The following is a 19305-nucleotide window of genomic DNA, read 5'->3' on the forward strand; positions in this document are numbered from 1 at the left end:
TATATAATACCGTTTCATTAATATATAAAAACTATTGCGTTTAGTGATATTTTGATATAGCTATTTTAATTAATGTTCTGTTAATTCTAATGTTGTCCTAATTTAATTTCTATGTCAGCGTTCTGTAAAAATGCGAGATAATTCAGTGTAATCCTATTAATTCAAGATGGAACTATGTTTTAACTTTTCGCTTATATATTTTAACTTCTCAACATCTTCACTACATTATAGAGTTCTTAATTAAAACTTTCAATTTCTCAAAGTTTAAGAAAGTATTGTTTGCTTGGTGAATACAATGAAATATTAAATGCTGAACATTGTCTGAAAACAAATTAGGTGCCAAATTTTTTTTAGATTAAAAAGTATTATAAAAAGATTTTCAAACAATTTCGTAAAATATTAAACAAATAAATTTCATCTAGTTTTTTATAATGTTGCAGTTTTTTCGATTGATGATGATAAAAGCTCCCTCATTATTCTCTAAGTTGAAAAATCTTGAAAGAAACTCAATTTTTCCTCCACGTCAAACTTTTCGCAACACTTTTTTTTCCTCATAGCGTGACGGCTTTAAACTTTTTGATTTAACTACTTCCTCTGTTTCTATGTTATATTCACTCTTTGCTGCTCTTCGTTTATACACTCACAATTTATTTCCATTTATTTTACGCTTTCTTTTTCTTGTTTCAAAAACCATCAATAATATTAGTTTCTTCGTCATTACAAACCTATTTTAAATGTCTTAGCAAAAATAGTACATCATAATTTTTTTCTAAAATTTTTTATAGCTCAATAACAAGTTTATGTTAAAGCACATATGCGTTGTCTGTTAATTCACTATTTCGTCCATTACCGTCGCTTGAACATAATAAAGCCGGGAGTTATTGTTTTAGATAAGGGCGAGTCCGCATTACACTTTTATTACCCAGTTATTGTAAATGACGCGCAGTAAAAATTTTACGGCGTCACGGTAGTAATTAGTTACTCGCCTTACTCGGAAACGCCACGAGGCAGTTAAAAGTTTTGTCGGAGAGTTAAAATACGTGCCCAAGGGGAAAAAACCGTCGAGGGATAACCCTAAAGGATCCATATTGTCATTTTCCTTCATCATTTTATAAAACGTATTCATGTTTTATATCTCAGTAATATTGTTGTGACATTTCGAAAATCCGTTCAGGCGGATGTTAACTGTTCTTTTTGTTTTAGTATTTTTATTTCAGTACACGTTTAACCATCCATTTCCATTACTAGTATTACTACATGGACGTGATAGAAAACACGGAATGACCCAGTTTGCCGCAACACGTCCAACGCCCGCAAAACTTTCGTAATTCACCTTTATTCAGTTTATTTTGTTGAAGCACTACAATAGATTATAGTAACCGTAACACTAACCCTGTTTGCAGTCTGAAACGTACGTAGCGGAGTGAAAAAGGATGTAAGCACAAAGGGCTTTGACTGTGCGTCCAACTCCCTGGCAGAGCGCGCAAACTTCTCTCTGTACATTCTAAATTGAATGGGTGAGGTGGCGGTCCGTTTGAAATTCGCTTTGTAATTTAATGACGTGTTTACTTCGTCTCACACACGTTTAACACATTTTAGTATCCAAGAAAATTCTTGAAGCAAATCCGTTTAAGAGTCGTATTAATTTGGACTTTCATTATTGAGTTACAGCACTCCGCAGGGAAACGCTTTCAAATAATAACTATACGCGAACGACGAAGAATCCATTTGGACCAACTCTAAGCCCGTGGAGAGGGCTCTTTAATTATTTTATTACCTACGCAGTTAATTACGTCGTGAAAGATGAATGAAGCAGTCTCGGGAAACCCGAGCTAAAAGTGTCATAAATTTGCGAAAGTTTCACGACACCGACGAGCTTCTCTCTTCCCTATGGGAATACGGAAACCCAACGGGACAACACTGCCCGTTAAGTTTTTTCAATTATACTACACAAACTACAATCTCAAGTGGAGATTTTTCATTTAAAATATCACAAAAGGAAATTGTTATATCACCATTTTTATTTTTTAATTTTAATGAATTTACACCTAACTGTTTGAGATTGGCTAGTAATCAAGGATATGATATATTTTTTTAAAATAATGAAGTTGAGTATGGTCATTACTAAAGGTAAGAGAAAGTTTCGTAACTGGAACGCGTGGATAACCATAAAAAGCATCGCGTGTGCTCATTATGGAAGCGAAGGGAACTTCTGGGTTTCCAGTATTTCTCACACTCGCATTAGCGAAAAAGTTTCAGTCGACGGCGCGGTATTAAAAGGGCTAATAAAATTTACAGCGCTCTACAGCCGGTCTCCCTGAAAACTTCAAAGAGGTTTCAGGAACGCGGTTCGCGAGAACAGTTCGCGATATAATTTGTGACCACTCACGTCTTTTATTACGCGAGTTAATTATTCTCGGCGCATAAAAGTACGAACGTAAAGTTTACCCAGGCGAGCTCTAGTGCCTTGTTTGCGATTGTAAAGTCGTTGCCAGAGGGTTCCGACGCACGGAATTTGATAGTACTCGTAAAGTTCACCTGCGAGATATAGTTTTCCTGCTAAAGGAGTTTTATTTCAAATGCGGGTTCGTTCTCTTGCCGTCTTTTCGAAAACCTCATTATTGCGATCCTCACTAAACGTAGAATTAACAAGGATTGAGTCGTAAATTAACTAGCTTTAAGAAAATCTCGCCCACCTTTATGTTTTGTCAAAGACAAATGGCTCTGCAGGTAAAACTTGCGGTACTACTCGATTCTCGCCAATTCGCTCAGTTTAGATTTACGTCGCGTTAAACCGGAAGACCCCCGATAAGTCTATACGGGCTATAACATTACGTTTAAATTGAATTTATTTTGGTCCTCGATACGTTTTATGGACGAAGATACAAGAAGAGACCTGAAACTACTAAAGAAAGATTTAAATCTACTTGCATTATTCTAAAATTAAAAAATGATGTCTTTTTATAAAATATTTTTAAGTATGAGTGAAACACACAGATATATTTTGCATTAAATTTTTGTTTATAAACTCTGCGCCAATTCGATAGTAACAGAATCAAAACTGTAAACAGTCGATTGGATTTCGAGTTAAAATAATAAAGGATTTAATCACTAGATTATATTTTTAAACTTTTTTTATGAAACCATCGTATTCAATACTTCACACTATTTTTTATGTCCACATTTTTTGTGTGGAAATCGACACGTATTTTTTCTAGATTAAATATGACTATGTGAAATATTAACGCTATTATTATCAATCAATACGTCAAAATTAATTACTTCCTATTTAACAATAATTTTATCATTTTGCGTTGTATTAGAACAATTTTCAAGAAGTCTACATTCTGAGGTAACACATTATTGATAATAACTAGTCTCATGACCAGTAACAAGTCTCGATCTTGGACTTTCCCTTTTGAAACGTGATGCTTACTCACTGTCTTATTCATTAATTTGTTTGATAAAGGACTCCATTGTTGACTTCGGTCAGTAATGTTAAATATAAAAAATTAATTAAAAATCCGAAGAATGACATTTATTGGTTCTCAACTACCGGTTTCGGAAAAAAATTCCGTCATCAGGTTGTTGCGTCAATTAATAGTGGCTGCGTGGTACAATTCATTAATGTTCTATTCAAGGTTTTTCTTTGTAGCATATAACAGCTATGATCAATCGCCAAGACAAGAATGATAGTAGAAGAATAAGACTTGACAGAGAGAAGGTAAATTGTAAAGAGACTGTTTATGATGAAATTGCAAAGGCAAGGAAGATATTAAGCAGAGACGACAGTGACTGGATGGAGATCAATACTTGGAAATATAACTAGCAAAAGCTGAAACGGAAGTGGAGAGAAGCACAGATGAAAGAAGCAGTACTCAAACTAGAAAGAGAAAAAACTGCTGGACTAAGAGGAAGAAAAAGTAAGACAATTTTTGAATCAAAGAGAATTGAAGAGAATGATCAGAATCAAAATGGTAACAGAAGAGAGCAAGTGAACAAAGACTGGAAAGATAAGAAGGGAACTTTATCAAGAAGAGCAGTACCTGCTTAAAAAAACTGGTAACGCTAACATAAGAAGAAACAGATTGAACAGAGACTATAAAGACAAAAACACTGGCTTTAACAGAAACTAAAGAAATGGCAAAATGAGAAGAAAGAGACAAATTATAAAGAGACTGCAAAGTCAAGAAAGAAACTTGGCAGAGAAGTGGATGGCCGAAAGGGATATTAGCTGATAATAGCATAAAGAGATTGAAAGTCCAGAAAGACTAAAACAAGACTGGTCACAGAACAATAGAATTGAACGAAAACTAGAAAGAGGAAAGATGCTGAAATAAGAGGAAGGAAGGAAACTAGAAAGGGACTCTAAAGGTAATAAAGGAAGTGATGAAGAAGAAAAGAAAAATGTTGAAAAGGATTGGTAATAGAAGAAAGTTATTGAAAAGAAACTAGAAAGAGAAGAAAATGTCAGAGTTGAGAGTAGGGAGGCAAGAAAGGAAACTGTAATGGAAGCCAATACGTGCTGTATTAAAGGTCAAGATTCCTGATCCAGGACATTATGACCAAAGTCAGATAAACCTCCTTGATATTTTTGAGAACAGGCAGCTCTAAAATCACCGTCATCTTTTCTAAACCAACCTAAAGTCCTCATTCATCGACATTTTCCGTCACATCTAGATTTTACATTCTACTCCAATAACACGATCATGGGGTTGCTTCAAGATACCATATCGTCGGTTAAGAGTGTTAACTTGCTAACTCCACTGTTTTGGCGCTTTGGACTTTTAAATATCATTTCTATCACCAGACATCCAGAGTTATGAAGATATTGAAAAGTTCAAAATACCAAAAATGTGAAGACGATATGCGTTGCTGAGGCCGTTTATCATTTCAATAAATAATAAGAAACCATAATACAGCACTGTTTAGGCAGTAAACTTTAGCAAATCGTCATTCATCTCTCGTCCATAAGCGGACTTAATATCAAACTTTGACAGATATTTAGCATTTGCCTATTAATCGAATTTTCGGATATGTACTCTTACCTATTTACATAGCGGAAAGAGTTCTGCTCTTTCCGGATTCACGATTTCCACAGGATCTTCTAAAATCGTACGTAATAGTGATACATGTATCCAATTAAACAATTTTAACAGTAAAGCAAGACCTCTGATAACTCTAACATGTTTTCTAAAAGTGTTTTGCACAATAATCTTTTTCATGGTAAACCTTATTACAACTGAAATACATCACTGACGATCCATACATCTTTGAACTATCGAACATCTAAACTAATCACAACCTCTGGACAGTTAAACCACCGATCAAGAGCAAAAATTATATCAGTTTCCACCAGAGTAACAGGTTAAACTTCAATGGAGGTGAATGATTCCATAATCAAACGTTGTTATTAAGTTCTTTCCAATACGACGGCAAAATAATAAAAATTTTAGATGGCTCTGATAACAAAGAAGAAGTTTCTTCAAAATTATTTTTGGTTTTGCTTTTCATAATTTTTCTTTCATATTTTCAATGGTCTTCCAGAATCTCTTCTTCCAGCCGGCCTTTGGTGCCTTGCTATCTTCATCAGTCATTTGGCAGAGAAATGGAAGGCCAAAAGAAGACTGGTAATTATCAGTTCAATATCTTTATGCTATTATAATAGCATTGAAAAGAAGCTAGAAAGAGAAGAAAATGTCTGAGATGAGAGTAGGGAGACAGGAAAGGGATTATAACGGAAAGGAAGATACTTGACAGAGAACTTGAAAGTTGCAAAAAGACTGGTAATAGAAAGAAGTGACTGATATAAAATGTAGTAGAAGCCAATATGTGCTGTATTAAAGGTCAAGATTCCGGAACCAGGACATAATGACCAAAGTCCAATAAACCTTCTTGGTGATCTCTTTCGCTTTTTGGATTTATTCATTCCATTTTCTTCTTCTTCTTCCCCTAGCGAATCTCACGGTATCTCCAATTACACATTCTTCCCTTATAGTCTTATTCCTGACCTTATCTCTTCTTGTCTTTCCCACTATCGTTCTTAAAGTGCTCATCTTAGTTCTTTAATTCTGTTTTAATTCATGCCACAGGTTCATTCAGTTGCATATGTCATTATTGGTCTTTCAAATAATTTTTACTTTGCTATCTGTTTTAAGTTATTTATTTTTCCAGTTGCCATCTCTCAAGTATGCAGGTACACTTACTGCTTTCATAAATTGTTACTTGACTTCCCTATAGTTGTTCCATTTATTCGATATTTTAACCCCCAAATACAAAAAGAAGATTCTTTTGAAACCACTAACGTTTTTTGTCTTTTCTGTAGATATTAGCATGTTAGTCCTTTTCGCCACTTTAGGAAATCGATATAGAAATATTTGCAGGTTATCCACTGTATATCTGCGATTAGCACTGTATCGTCTGCATGACATAAGATCCTCTTATATTATTTTATAATGATTCTTGTTTTTCACACTAGCGATGATCTTGTTTATAATAGGACTAATATGTAATGGACTTAGAGAATCATCTTGTAGAGTACCAATGCTGTTTACTTCTGCGGCTTCTGACATATTGTTTTTTGGCTTTAATCTTGTTGCGTATAATATTTTCGTACTTTCGCCTTCTAATAGTTCTATATTGACTTTTTCAATATATTCAGAGGTGCTCTTGCGTTTTAAGTATTAACTCCCGCGCGCGATTTTTGATGGAATCAATCAACTCTGCAACAGAAAGATTATGGATCATTCGTAGCTCTTCTATCCGACATAAGAATCCTCTAAGAGATAAAGCTGATTACGAATCATTCTGCATCATTGGTGTAGACGTCACAAAAGAACTACGAATTAAAAGAGTGAAAAGATTTTACAGAACTCGTACCTTTCCAAATTAAACCACTCAGACCACTTATTGAAATCATAATTAAAAGTAAAAGTATGACTTATTCAGATTCCCCAAACACTTCACACTTTGCAGAATATCTCGTATCATCTTGACGGTTATAACTAACGCCATTAACTCTGCAAACAAAGATTACAAGTTCTCGGAACAGGAAAACGATATAAATATCAACAAACCTTCAACATTCAATATAGCCTGCAATGACAAAATTTTCTATTTTTAACCTTATTTCTTACGTGATTTAACTGAAACTGAAAAATTTCCTTATACATCACCGGAATAGGGTCTTATGAAATATGTGCGAAGTGGAAAAGAAAACCCACGATTACGTGCGACAAAATATTTCCTTCGGGTTGTTGTTTTAGTTTTGAAGTTTCCTTTTCTAAAAGTTTGCTCTAATAATAAGCAAATAAGTAAAACAGAAACCTTAAGCACATTTCATCCGGTTTCGGCGATTCGTGCGGTACTTATAACTGGCTCTTTAGCGTAACTTACGAATATCGGGGCATATCCGTTTCGAAAATCGATTTTAAGATGTAGTATTTGCAGTTAATTGTATTTAGCGATTACAAGAAGTGTTATGTTTTAATTATTATCGAATATAACGACAATTTTGTTGCGGTGTTTCATTACCGAATTGCCGGTAAAAAAAATTTAATTTTCGGTAAAAAGTTTGAAGTTTATTGAGAAATTTATAGGTGTAGCGGTATTACAAACTGTACATGACACTGATAGACTAACATTTGCATATCGTGCATCGATATAAAATGCACTATTAAATTAAAAAATAGCGCAGTAATTTGAAAATTTGGCTGAATTTCAGGTTAAAGTACCAAATCGGGTTACAATTTGATTGAAATTTTATATCGGATTGCTTTTTTTAATTGTAATGACATATACAACAACGTACGCCGCATCAATAAAGTCGTACTCGATTTTATAACTTTTTCGACAAAATTTAGGAAGATACGCTTCCTAGTTTGAGTTATTTGAAGTAAAGTCGGAACAAAACAGGCCCCTACTCCATTAGTAGAGAAGTCTAGTCAAAGATTTTACGAAATTAAAACCATCTTGGAAATGACAGTTGACATCGATGCGGCAAGAAAATCGAAATTAGTGCTCCTGTGCAAAAGGTGTCAAGTGTTTGAGTACACACACGGTTCTGCAGAAAAGAATCGAGGTGTGTTAAGTGCGCAGGAAAACATCAAACTGCAGATTGCGTGAAACCACAACAAGCCAAACTTAAATTCTATAATTGCGTAGAAACACATCCTGACAAATTATAGAGACTGCATCATAGCGTGAAAAATACAAAATCTTAAGAACAAGCCCTCCAAGACCAAATTTAAAAAAAAACTAACTAAAGACCAACAGACAGAAAAACCAAAAATCACAAGCTGATCATGTAATAAACGGCGGAGAAGATAGTACTATAAGTTTGTTACGAAAGATTATGCAAAGACTGGATTAACTTGAATGTCCAAACTTTGAAGGCGTGGCTTTAAATTAGCCATTTTAAAAGTATAACAATTTACAATGATATAACAATTATAACGTGTAATGCTAATAATTTACTTCAACACCAGCAGGAACTCCTCATGTTAAATATCAGAAACGCATTTCACGACACAATCATATCTAAAAATACAGTGTTGTCGAGTACCACCGCTAAACTTGTAGGAAGGTATCAACCTCTATGAAAGGGAGCAAATACAGCTAACCTCGGTCAAAATAGAAATAAGCATTATACGTCAACCCTATATACTGCCAGCCAAGACATAATTTAAAGAAGGTAGATTTAAAAAAGAGAGAATGTGCTAACTGTATGGAGAAGACGTTTCAACCAATTAATCCACCAGATGACACTAAAAGGAGAACGAATCTCAACAAAGCTCAACAAGAAGATATAGAAAGGGGAAGTAAAAAGGATCAACAGCAGAAAAATCCCAAGCTACGATCTAATAACAGAAGAAATCTAAAACAATTGTCAATGAAAAGGAAATAATAAAATTAACGAAATTGATCTATGAGGTGTTCTGATTAAAACATGTCCAAACATGCTAGAGAATTGCAGAAGTAATTATGATACAAAAAACTTTTTGAAAAGCTATTTCTGAAACGCTTAACCACAATAATGTAAATAGAAAGAGCTATAACATCTCACTAATTGGATTTTAAAAACAAGCATGCGTTTTTCAGTTTTTCTTGATACAGAAAAAGCATTTGATAAAGTCTGGTACCAATCGATAGGTACCAAACTAAAAGATATACCTAATGCCAGAACAGTACTGTTGGAAAACATGCAGTTATTACGCAGAACCAAACCGTTAGCAATAGCAATGTATGCAGGTAAAAAACTAAAGAAACTATGAGATTATCATAAATGATCTCTTCAGACCTTAAATCAGACTAGAATGCTACGTCTACAAACACTGCAGAACAAAACTTGTTTTTTATTCTAGTGCTCTATTACGTCTATAATACAATGAACTTCGTCGATTGTTAAAAGCTTCTGCCCGAAGCCTAAGTGATGGTCTGGTATTAAATTAGTTTGTTGAGAGATTTGTTTAGTTCATTTTAGAAACAGTTTCTTAAATAGTTTGGAGACTATTTTGATGGGTGTTGGAGGTCTATATTTGACGTCATACGACGATTAATCTGTCTTAAGTAGCATAATGATTTCTGCAACTTCCAACTTGAAAGTAAGTAACAACTGCGTTGAGCAGGTTACTATACCTTTATGAAAGCTGCTTAAGTAATTTTCCTGTGAATATGTCGAAGTCCGATGCTTTTGAAGAGTTAGATTAGATTTTATCACTCCAGCTACTTTTTATGGGCTAACTGGAATTATTTTCGTTGGATTTAAATTATCTTTATCTTTATCTTTATCATCATAGAGTAGATTCAGAATAAAGACGTCTGCTAAATATTCTGCAAATATGTCAGCTTTCCGTTTCTTTTCTCTTGTCCATTCGCCTAAGTCACTAAGAAGTTATGCACTTCTGGCTGCTATATAAATCCCCATCAATTAAACATTTATGAGATGAGATTAAGCGCAAAATTCGATAACATGGAGTGTTACAAACAAATTTAAAAGTGTTAAAAACGAAAACGAAATATGAATGAAGCAAAATAAATTCTGCTTTCAATGACAACGCAATTAGAAGCAGTTATTAAAAATGGAGGCTATTATGGAGGCACAGATTATTAATTATATTGATGAACATTTTGTTTTCTATAACTTTTGGAGGTGTACATATCTATATTTTATCGTACAAATTATACCTTTAATTTATCCCTATTGAAATTTATTTTCTATTCTTTTTATATACGTAGTATATGCGAGAAAATAACGAAATGGAGAAGGGTGACCAAGACATTACTTGCACCGATAAAATATTTGTTATAAAATGGAAAGACAAGCGTGAAGTATTGATTTTAACAAGTGTTCATGAACCAGTAATGGAAAAGACAGAAAATATACGCCACGATATTGTAAATGTGGACAGAGTCAATAATATTGATAGACAACTTTTTATGTGCTTATGTATTTCTTTCAATTTATTGAAATAGAATTTTATCTATCATTTTATTTAGCCATAGTAAATTCTCCTATTTTATATTTTATTCGTGTAAAAATTGTCACCAAACCTATTGGGTATAGCTCTTTTAAAAACAATTACACCTAATGTAATTAGCATCGTATAGTTATACACACATAAGACTCTATCACAGCATGAGGATCTTGGCACCCTTGAGGATAATGTTTATTTTCGGTTGGATGGTTCCTACTGAGCCACCGAAGTTCTCATTAGGGGGTTGTTGTACCGATATACGCACGGCTACACGACGTGTGATGCAAGTTCCGACAGAACGCTAATATAAATCTGAGGTCTAGTCCACTACCCTTCTGAGGACGAGGTTGTCGTCTTCGGCACTGCCGGATACATCACCCACACATCCTCATAACGTTTCGCAGCGGCGGCAGCTCCGGGCCTTTACAGACCGTTGAATTAACAGGCTCCCCCAGGGATCCTTATTGGATCTACGACATACAAAGGGCAAACTGTGGGAAGTCAGACGACGATTTCGTAGCAATTTCCTGCCAACGAGATAGTCCTTCGTATCTATTGTCAGCCAATAAACATTTTAATTAATTCTTATAATAAAATAGACTTTATGAAAAATAATTGTTAATTTTGTTTCAGCCAAGTATACGACGATTGATAATGGGGACGGAACTGGAAATGGACTGGCGAAGTTGGAGCTATTGTTATCACGTGGAGATCTACAAGCTAGCTTCGAATGTAGGGTTGAAAGTGATGCACTACAAAAACCGGTTCATAAGTCTTTTAGTGCTGACGTTAACGGTAAAGTACAATTGAAATCGTTTCCACTTATGATTTATCGTTTGTTACTTCGGTATGTAGTACGCCCTACCAGCTTACGATTGTATGGAGCAAATGATTCTGTCGTCCAGGGAACTAATGTTAAACTAAGATGCGATGTTTTTGGAGGAAAACCTGCAGCGGAAATAAGATGGTTCAACAAATCCGCCCCCATCACGAACGACAAATTGATTAGTACCGAGCCTCAAGTCACGGTATGTTTTGTTATTATTAATTTAGATAAATTTTAGATTTAAATTTTTTCAAAATGTTATAAGTTGCAGACGTTGCAATTTAAACGTCTCCAAACGCAAGGGGCAAGGCAATTATAATCTAACAAGCTAATTAATCTCGCTCATCCGAGCGCGTCGCGTCATTATAATTTCTCGAAATTTCTCTTGGTGGTTTTTCCGTCGCCCCCTGGTGGCAGGAAAGACGTGCTGCCAGTGCGGTTTCGAGCCACGTCGTTTCCCGAAAGAATTATTGTATTCCGTAATTCGTTTCGAGCTTAATGGGGTCCTCCTGGTGAAATATTGCAGTGTTTGTGATTATAAAAAAGGAATGGAAAGAAACTTGAGCGCGGAGAACTCGAGTAGTATTTAGCCGAGCGGGAAACTGAAAATCTGGTTGACCCATTTCTTTCAAAAACTTCGTTTAAACATTATTTCCATATTCAACGTTTCTAAAGTAACTAATTATAATCCTTCCAATATGTTGTTGCTGCGTTCGCTTTAAAGTACAAAAAGAAAAACAGACTTCCGACTATTTCGAAAACTCCGAGCTGTATTGTAATAGCCGTACAACGCAGTAAAAGCACCACTAATCGGGCGATTGTGCAACTCCGGACGACTTAATAAAAGAATCGAAAAGGGGTTCTCGAACACACGGTTCGCGAGTTAAGTATTCGGCACCGAGCAATAAATTAGCAGAACAGCCGCCTTTCGTATGTAAAGCTGCGTGCACGAGTAATATTTTAGAGTCCCGCTGTGGTGCTGGCTGTTTCCGCCCGATACTACCACCATCGCCCTATATCCAACTTCCACCACCCTTCTACCCTTTACCGTACCCAATGCAGACACTGTGCATTTCTAATTAAACTTTCAGACCCTTTTTTCTCTTTAATCTAAATCTTTTAAATTCTAGTAACTCCAAATGAATGTAACAAAATCACCATAATTATAAACAAGCTATAGTGTAGTGTTATAGTATGAATTACATAAATTATTTGTTTTCTCATTGAAAAGTGTTTTCTCCTTGCCTGCAGCATTTCTCCATTGCAATTACTTCTCACCAAAGCGCACATATGCGCGCCGTAAATCTCGGTTCCAAAGTTGTGGGGGATTTAATGCAATCGCGTAATTAACAGACGCAAAACGGGCAGTAGTAGTGAGCCAAAAGCGGGCTACCGCCAAATGTGGGTCGGCGGCGCTAATAGATTTTTGCGCTTTTTGCGCGACCAATTTAATTTGCACACGGGGACGGGGCTCTGGCGTTGGGAAGTTGGCAACCCAGCAACCGGTCGCTCGATTTCGCGTTTCGGTTACTCTCGGTGACCCCATTTTTGGTGGTCCTGACTGTCTCTGAATCACGCCAGTCTGCACCAGATTTACATCCACACTCTCAACACAATACATCCCCAGACAATAACAAAATTGAAATCGTAGAATAATTTTCATGTGTTATTCAAAATTTTATTAATATTGTTCTATTGGAAATATTGTGCTTTATTTTATTATACTACTATATATCTATTTTGACCCTAATACAATTTTGGCAGCAGACATCATATGAAGAGCAAACATCATTCTTCAGAAAAACTTTGTCTGTGAACGAAAAAGCTTTATTTGGCTCTTACAAAGTATCATATAAAATAGCCAGATGTAAAAAGGCTCACACCATTGGTAAAGACCTTATTCTGCCATCTGCGATGGAGATTGTAGAAGCTGTGTTTGGAGATAATTTTGCCAAACAATTGCAATCCATATCTCTTTCAAATGATACTGTTGCCCGCCGAAATGGTGATATAGCCAAAATGTACGGAGGTACCAAGATATATATATAAGCCTCTAGATCCTCTACCCTCCTCCTCCCTTTCCACACCTTCGCCTCCTCGCCCCCATCACCTCCCTCATCCATCTTTTGCCCTCGCTCCCCTCTCCCAAAATCTGCTTCTTGTCCATTGCCTCCTCCCTTAGCTCACTACACCCTCTCAGCATGTGTTCCAGCGTCTCCCAATCCTCTCCACACAGCCTACACCACCTCTCCACATCATCTGGCCGGAATCTGGCTACCAATCTCTTCCCTTCATCATCCCCCTCCATCAATAAATACTTTGGCAGTTCCTCTGTCACTATCTTCCCATACCTTTCATTGTATCTCTCTCCTCGTATCTGTGACCTTCTTTCCTTCCTCTGTATATCCATGTTCCTATCTCTCAGTTCTCTCCACCTTTCACCTCTTTCCGCTCTTCTATTTTCGATCCCAATTAGTGAGTATTCCACTCTTCTATAATATTCTTCCCTGTCTCTTTGCCCGTAGATCAGCCTCCTCTCCTTAATTTCCCTCCAGCACTCTCCCAGAATCCTACAATGCGGTCTTGGTTCTATCATTTCCTCATACTTCAACGCTCTTCTCCCCACCTCCACCATTACTGCATCCACCTTAACCTCTTCCCTCACTACATACCCTGGAGTCTCCCTTGCAAACCCTAATACCCATCTCCAATATCGTGTTTGTATATCCTCCAGCAAACCTTAAACGTTTAACCCTAAATGTATCTATCCTCTCCCACATTCCTTGGTCCACAACCACATAGTCTATCACGGACGCTCCCCTTGCACCCATATAGGTATATTCCCCTTCATCTCCTTCCTCTATATTCCCATTCAGTATCTGCCATCCCCTCTCCTCTACCCACCTCAGCATCTCCATTCAGAATCTTATCCTTGGACCGTCGCCCCTGCCCCTCGTCCCCCATCTCCCCTCTTCCCCCTTCTTCCCCTATTCTTGCATTAAAGTCCCCTCCAATAATCAGGTAACCCTCCCTCCCCTCCTCTGTCATATCTTCCCATTGCTTCATTGTCTTCTTCATTGCCTTGCTATGTACTGTGACTATCTGCACCTTCTCTCACTCTAGCTTGATTTGCCTTTTTACCATTCCCTTCTGCCTCCATCTCCCCTCTGTCTTACTCTCCTCTGTAATTTACGCTCTTCCTCTCTTACTTCTCCTCTCTGCAAACACGCAATCCCATCTATACCCGTCTGGCAACTTTCCGTCAATCTTTGCCCACCCTCTTTCATCAACCCAGGTCTCCACCATACAAATCACCTCAAATCCCTTCAAATATTCCCACAACTCCCTCCCGGATAGCAATAAAGACGCTCATTTAATTGCCTATGTCCGATTTTGTAATGGTGTACCTATACAACTCAAAACAACAGCACTCGCGTTGTTTAATATTTTAAATGGTTTTATTAATGAGGCAAACAGAGTGGAAGAATTGCAATGGAATATGCACTGATGGTGCTCGTACAGTGTCTGGAAGATACCAAAGTGTACAAGCACTTATGAAACAAAAATCTCCGCATTGTGTCTGGACCAAACATTGTGCTAACGATGGTTGTAACTATAGTAAATTATATAAAAATGAGACCTCTAAAATCAAGAATCTTTAATGCACTTTGCACGATATGGGTGCAGAACATTCGACGTTGCTATTTTATTGCGAGGCCTGATGGTTATCGCGTGGGAAATTTCTGCAACATGTTTATGAGTTAAAAGAAGAAATTACCACTTTTCTAGAAAAGGAAAACCGATCGGAAGCCGAAAAGTTTCGGGATGCTTTATTTGTGATGAAATTGAGTTAATCTACAACTCCAAGGAGCATACATACATATGTTGGATAGCAGTCATAAAGTTAGTGCTTTTTGTAGAAACTTGGAGCTGTGGAGCAGAAATGTGAAACAAAAAAAACTAGAAATGTTTCCAAATGTGAATGCGTGTATTAAAACATACAAGGAAGAAGAACAGTATGTGAAAGTTGTTGTTGTAACAATATAAAGTCATTTAGCCGCAGGTAGAGAAACGCTGACATAAGCCTTAGTGGCCTAATTCGAGCACTCAAATATGGCAAAATTGTGCAATCCCGAATCTCCCACGGGACAAATCTTTTCATTATTATTTCCATTGATATATACCACCTGTAATACAGGTTAGTCTTTTGTAAAGTCACGTTTTGATAGTGGACTCACGCCGACAAAAACCTGTTATGGCTAAAAATTACCAGCTTGGTTCCTAATTCACTAATCCCAGATATAAATAAATTGTTGTTGTGGATAGTTGTAAAGTAAGTACAAGAAAAATATTTGTTCTTCAATGTCGAAGTCTGACAACGAAAATTTTGGTTGCACTAATTAGATAGAACGCAATTCAGATGATAGTGGCAGTAATTATGAGTCGGAAATGGACTCATAATTACTTATTAGAAATTGGATTGAAATTAGTGCAAATCAACCCAATTTCAGATCCATAAAAATTCTATTCGTGGGAACACCTGGTTGTACATTTCATTGATTAGAAGATGATGCATCGCGATGTTTCGGCATATTCGACGATAGCTTATAGTAATAACACAATGATTTCAAAACCTATTCAAGTTCTCAACAATAAAAGAAAATACGTATTATTAACAAACATTTTTGTATTCAAAGCTACAATTATGATGCAAATAATAGTATGAGTTATTAATTTTTATCTACGACTGCTTGGATAAGTCATCATTACCGCACTCATTTGAGATGATTTGAGTTACGTAATGACGTTCATTACCGCACTGGTTTCATTACGTAACGCATTTTTAGCCTAATCAGAACAGACTTAATTTATTGAAACGAGCAACAATACAAAAGAAAAAGTGCTATCTACTTACAGAGAAACAATACTATTTATTATAAACATTAATTGTTATGTTTTTACATTTCAAAACACTTATTCCAGATGAGTAAACATGTTGTTGAAACTGACAATTCAAAATTGTCAACAATCATTTCAAAATATTTTTATAAATGTCAAATAGACTTTTCTAAAGAAATTGATTTTTTAGTAATTTTTAGCAGTCGTAGATAAAATGCTGTATATCACACGTGGGCTAGAGCATAATTACAGTACTCGTGTGATTACACGACTCGGTCTACGACCTCGTCGTGCAATTCTCCACACTCGTACTGTAATTATGTTTCTAGCCCACTTGTAATATAAATAACTATTATATTTACATCAAATTTTTTATAAACTAAAGATATATCAAGTTGTGGAAGATTTCTGGAAATTGTAAAAGACATTTCCACATTTCCAGACGGTTATAGCAAGTTTGCGGTATCTTACGATCTGGAGGGCATTTCCGCTCAGTCTGATGCATGACAAAGATTAGAGTTGTAAGGCGGGAGCGCGTTTCAGAGCCCACGATGACTTACGGTGCTATCTGATGTTAAAAATTAAGAATAGTTTCCTGGTAAGGCGGCGGTTGGGTGGCCGTATCTTTTAATTTAAGAAGGATCTTATCTGCTGCCCTTCTTCCGGAATACGTGCGCGAACAAGTAGACGTTTATTGCGCGCACAATTCGAAGTGGAAACGTTAATCATGAACGGAAGCGGAATTTCAAAAAGATAAAAGTTTTCCAGATTTCTTTGCAATAGGATTTAATGGGAGTTAAATTCTTTGTTTATACATAATACGTGCGAACTTGGCTGTTTGATTAGATCAATACAGCTTGCGTTCGTCGTCGAGAGGACAACGACATCCGTCTCCAATAAAACTTGTCCAATTCCCGTAACCTCTAACCCCGAACCTTTCCGTTTCCGGTTGCAGAGCGACGGCACCTACACAACCCGGAGCGTTTTGGCGTTTCAAGCAACTCGGTGGGAAAACGGGAATTCCTTCCACTGTTACGCGGACAACTCCGTTATCCGGGACCAAAAGGAATCCGACCTACAGGGTGTTCTCATTATAGATGTTGAATGTAAGTTTGTTTAAATTATTCTAACAATAAATCATTCATGATTTAATGATGCAGATCCTCCTGTGGTTGTCGTCGAACCAGTTAACATTACCGTTAATGAATCGGATAGGACCCTTCTGTTATGCTCCTATATTTCAAATCCGATGGCATTACTCGGAGTTGTATGGTTAGTATTATAACAATTTTTATTAACTATTTTATATTATATTTTACGAATCAGGAAAAAAGATGGACAAAATTTGACAATTTCTGACGATAAATACGAAGGTGGTACGATGGAGGATTTAGCTCTGGTTATTCGAAATGTCAGCAGGGACGATATGGGCGAATATAAATGTATATGTAGGAATAAAGTTGGAATATCAGAATCCGAAGCTAGTATCTACCTTAACGTTCAATGTAAGTTGAAACGATATAAAAAAAACGAGACTCAAATATCTATTTCACAGACACTCCTACTGTAGAAGTGAGACGCGATCCAGCAAGCCCGGTACGTGCCGAGGACAAGGGTAACGTGACGTTATTCTGCGAGGTGTCTGCAGGAAATCCAGTCGCCCTATCGAAGGTAAAAGTGACCTCCCCGAACCTTCCGCCATCACCTCCCCATTTACGCCTCACTTCCGCAGGTGAAGTGGTTCATGAACGGCGAGCTTATACTGGAACTCCCCGAATGCAACTACACGTCCTACGACGAGGATGGAAACGGAGAAGGATACGGTGGTCCATACTGTGGGATCGATTCTAGTGTTCTACTTTTACTTAACGTTACCGAGACCTTCGCCGGTAATTACTCTTGCCAAGGAAAAAATGTCGTCGGATGGGGACCAAAGTCAACCGATCAAGAACTAATTGTTTATTGTAAGATTAACTACATTCAATTTCGTACAACAGCGATCGTTTTTCCGGTTGTCGTTTAAGATCCTCCGAAAGGAACAAAACTACGCTCTACGCCTACAAAGATCGTGAAGAAGGCGGCCGTCACCCTACACTGCACAGTGGAAAGGCTTGGAATCCCAGAGGACGTCACATACGAATGGTACAGGGGTTCGTATCTAGTACCGGACGTGAACACGGCAAACTGGACGATAGCCCCGGTCACATTAGAGACAAAGAGCAATTTCACGTGCATAGCGAAGAACGCCGGGGGCAGTAGTTCGCCAGCATCCCTGTCTCTGGACGTGCTCGGTATAACACGTCGCCCGCATACTTGCTCCAACTTCTTTTTTGAAAAACCTTCTCTTTTATCGATTACAGCTCCACCGGCCTTTATACAGAACCTGATACCATACCAAGGCATACCGGTGTCGTCCGAGAATATTTCTTTGACGTGCCGCGTCGAATGCTTTCCTTTGTGCAAGATACACTGGTACAAGGATAGGGTGAAGATTGGCGCTGACGATAACAAGTATCGAATAAAGGAGATATTTCATCCGCCCGACACAAATAAAAACGATTTCGAATCAGTTGAAAGCACATTGGTAACAATTTTTAAAATGATGTAAAAAGACCTCACTTTTAATATAATATTACCTAATATAGATATGGAACTTGCAAAACTGGCCTGGTAAACAATTAAACAAAACTGCACCAAACTCAAATTATACATGCCAAAGTACGCGAAATGAAGCAGGTTTTGGGGTTAATTCAACTATGGAAATCGCAGTTGATTGTAAGTTTTTCTTTTACATACATAGATCACTTTCATCTTAATATTCATTACAGATCCCCCAGATAATTTAACCGCTCAACCAAATTTCTTGAGAGTACACGAACACGAAAAACCGCAAGAAATTATTTGTAGCGGTAAAGGACACCCTCAACTCACTTTTAGTTGGCGTAGCGCAAATTCAGAAGTAGAACTATCCAACACCAACAAATTATCTTTGAAACCCGTGACCAGAAATGATTCGGGAAAATACATATGCAAAGCTTCCAATAAACATGGAAATATGACCACAGCAGCTATTATCGTAGTTACATGTAAGTATATTTATATAAA

The 19305-nt window shown here is 36.8% G+C and overlaps 1 protein-coding gene across 9 annotated transcripts in view; it reads left to right on the forward strand.

Moving 5' to 3' along the window:
• The window catches only part of LOC111413372 (neuromusculin), a 408692-nt gene that overhangs the window by 366826 nt on the left and 22561 nt on the right, over positions 1–19305 (forward strand). For all 9 annotated transcript variants that reach the window (XM_023044314.2, XM_023044316.2, XM_023044315.2 and 6 more), the window contains exons 5-15: positions 11109–11270; positions 11331–11503; positions 17156–17306; positions 17361–17472; positions 17527–17705; positions 17756–17871; positions 17933–18164; positions 18225–18491; positions 18561–18784; positions 18846–18975; positions 19029–19286. In XM_023044314.2, the coding sequence (XP_022900082.2) occupies positions 11109–11270; positions 11331–11503; positions 17156–17306; positions 17361–17472; positions 17527–17705; positions 17756–17871; positions 17933–18164; positions 18225–18491; positions 18561–18784; positions 18846–18975; positions 19029–19286 (2004 nt within the window). The remainder of the gene's footprint in view (positions 1–11108; positions 11271–11330; positions 11504–17155; positions 17307–17360; positions 17473–17526; positions 17706–17755; positions 17872–17932; positions 18165–18224; positions 18492–18560; positions 18785–18845; positions 18976–19028; positions 19287–19305) is intronic.

Source organism: Onthophagus taurus, chromosome 2, assembly GCF_036711975.1.
Source record: "Onthophagus taurus isolate NC chromosome 2, IU_Otau_3.0, whole genome shotgun sequence".
Lineage (NCBI taxonomy): Eukaryota > Metazoa > Arthropoda > Insecta > Coleoptera > Scarabaeidae > Onthophagus > Onthophagus taurus.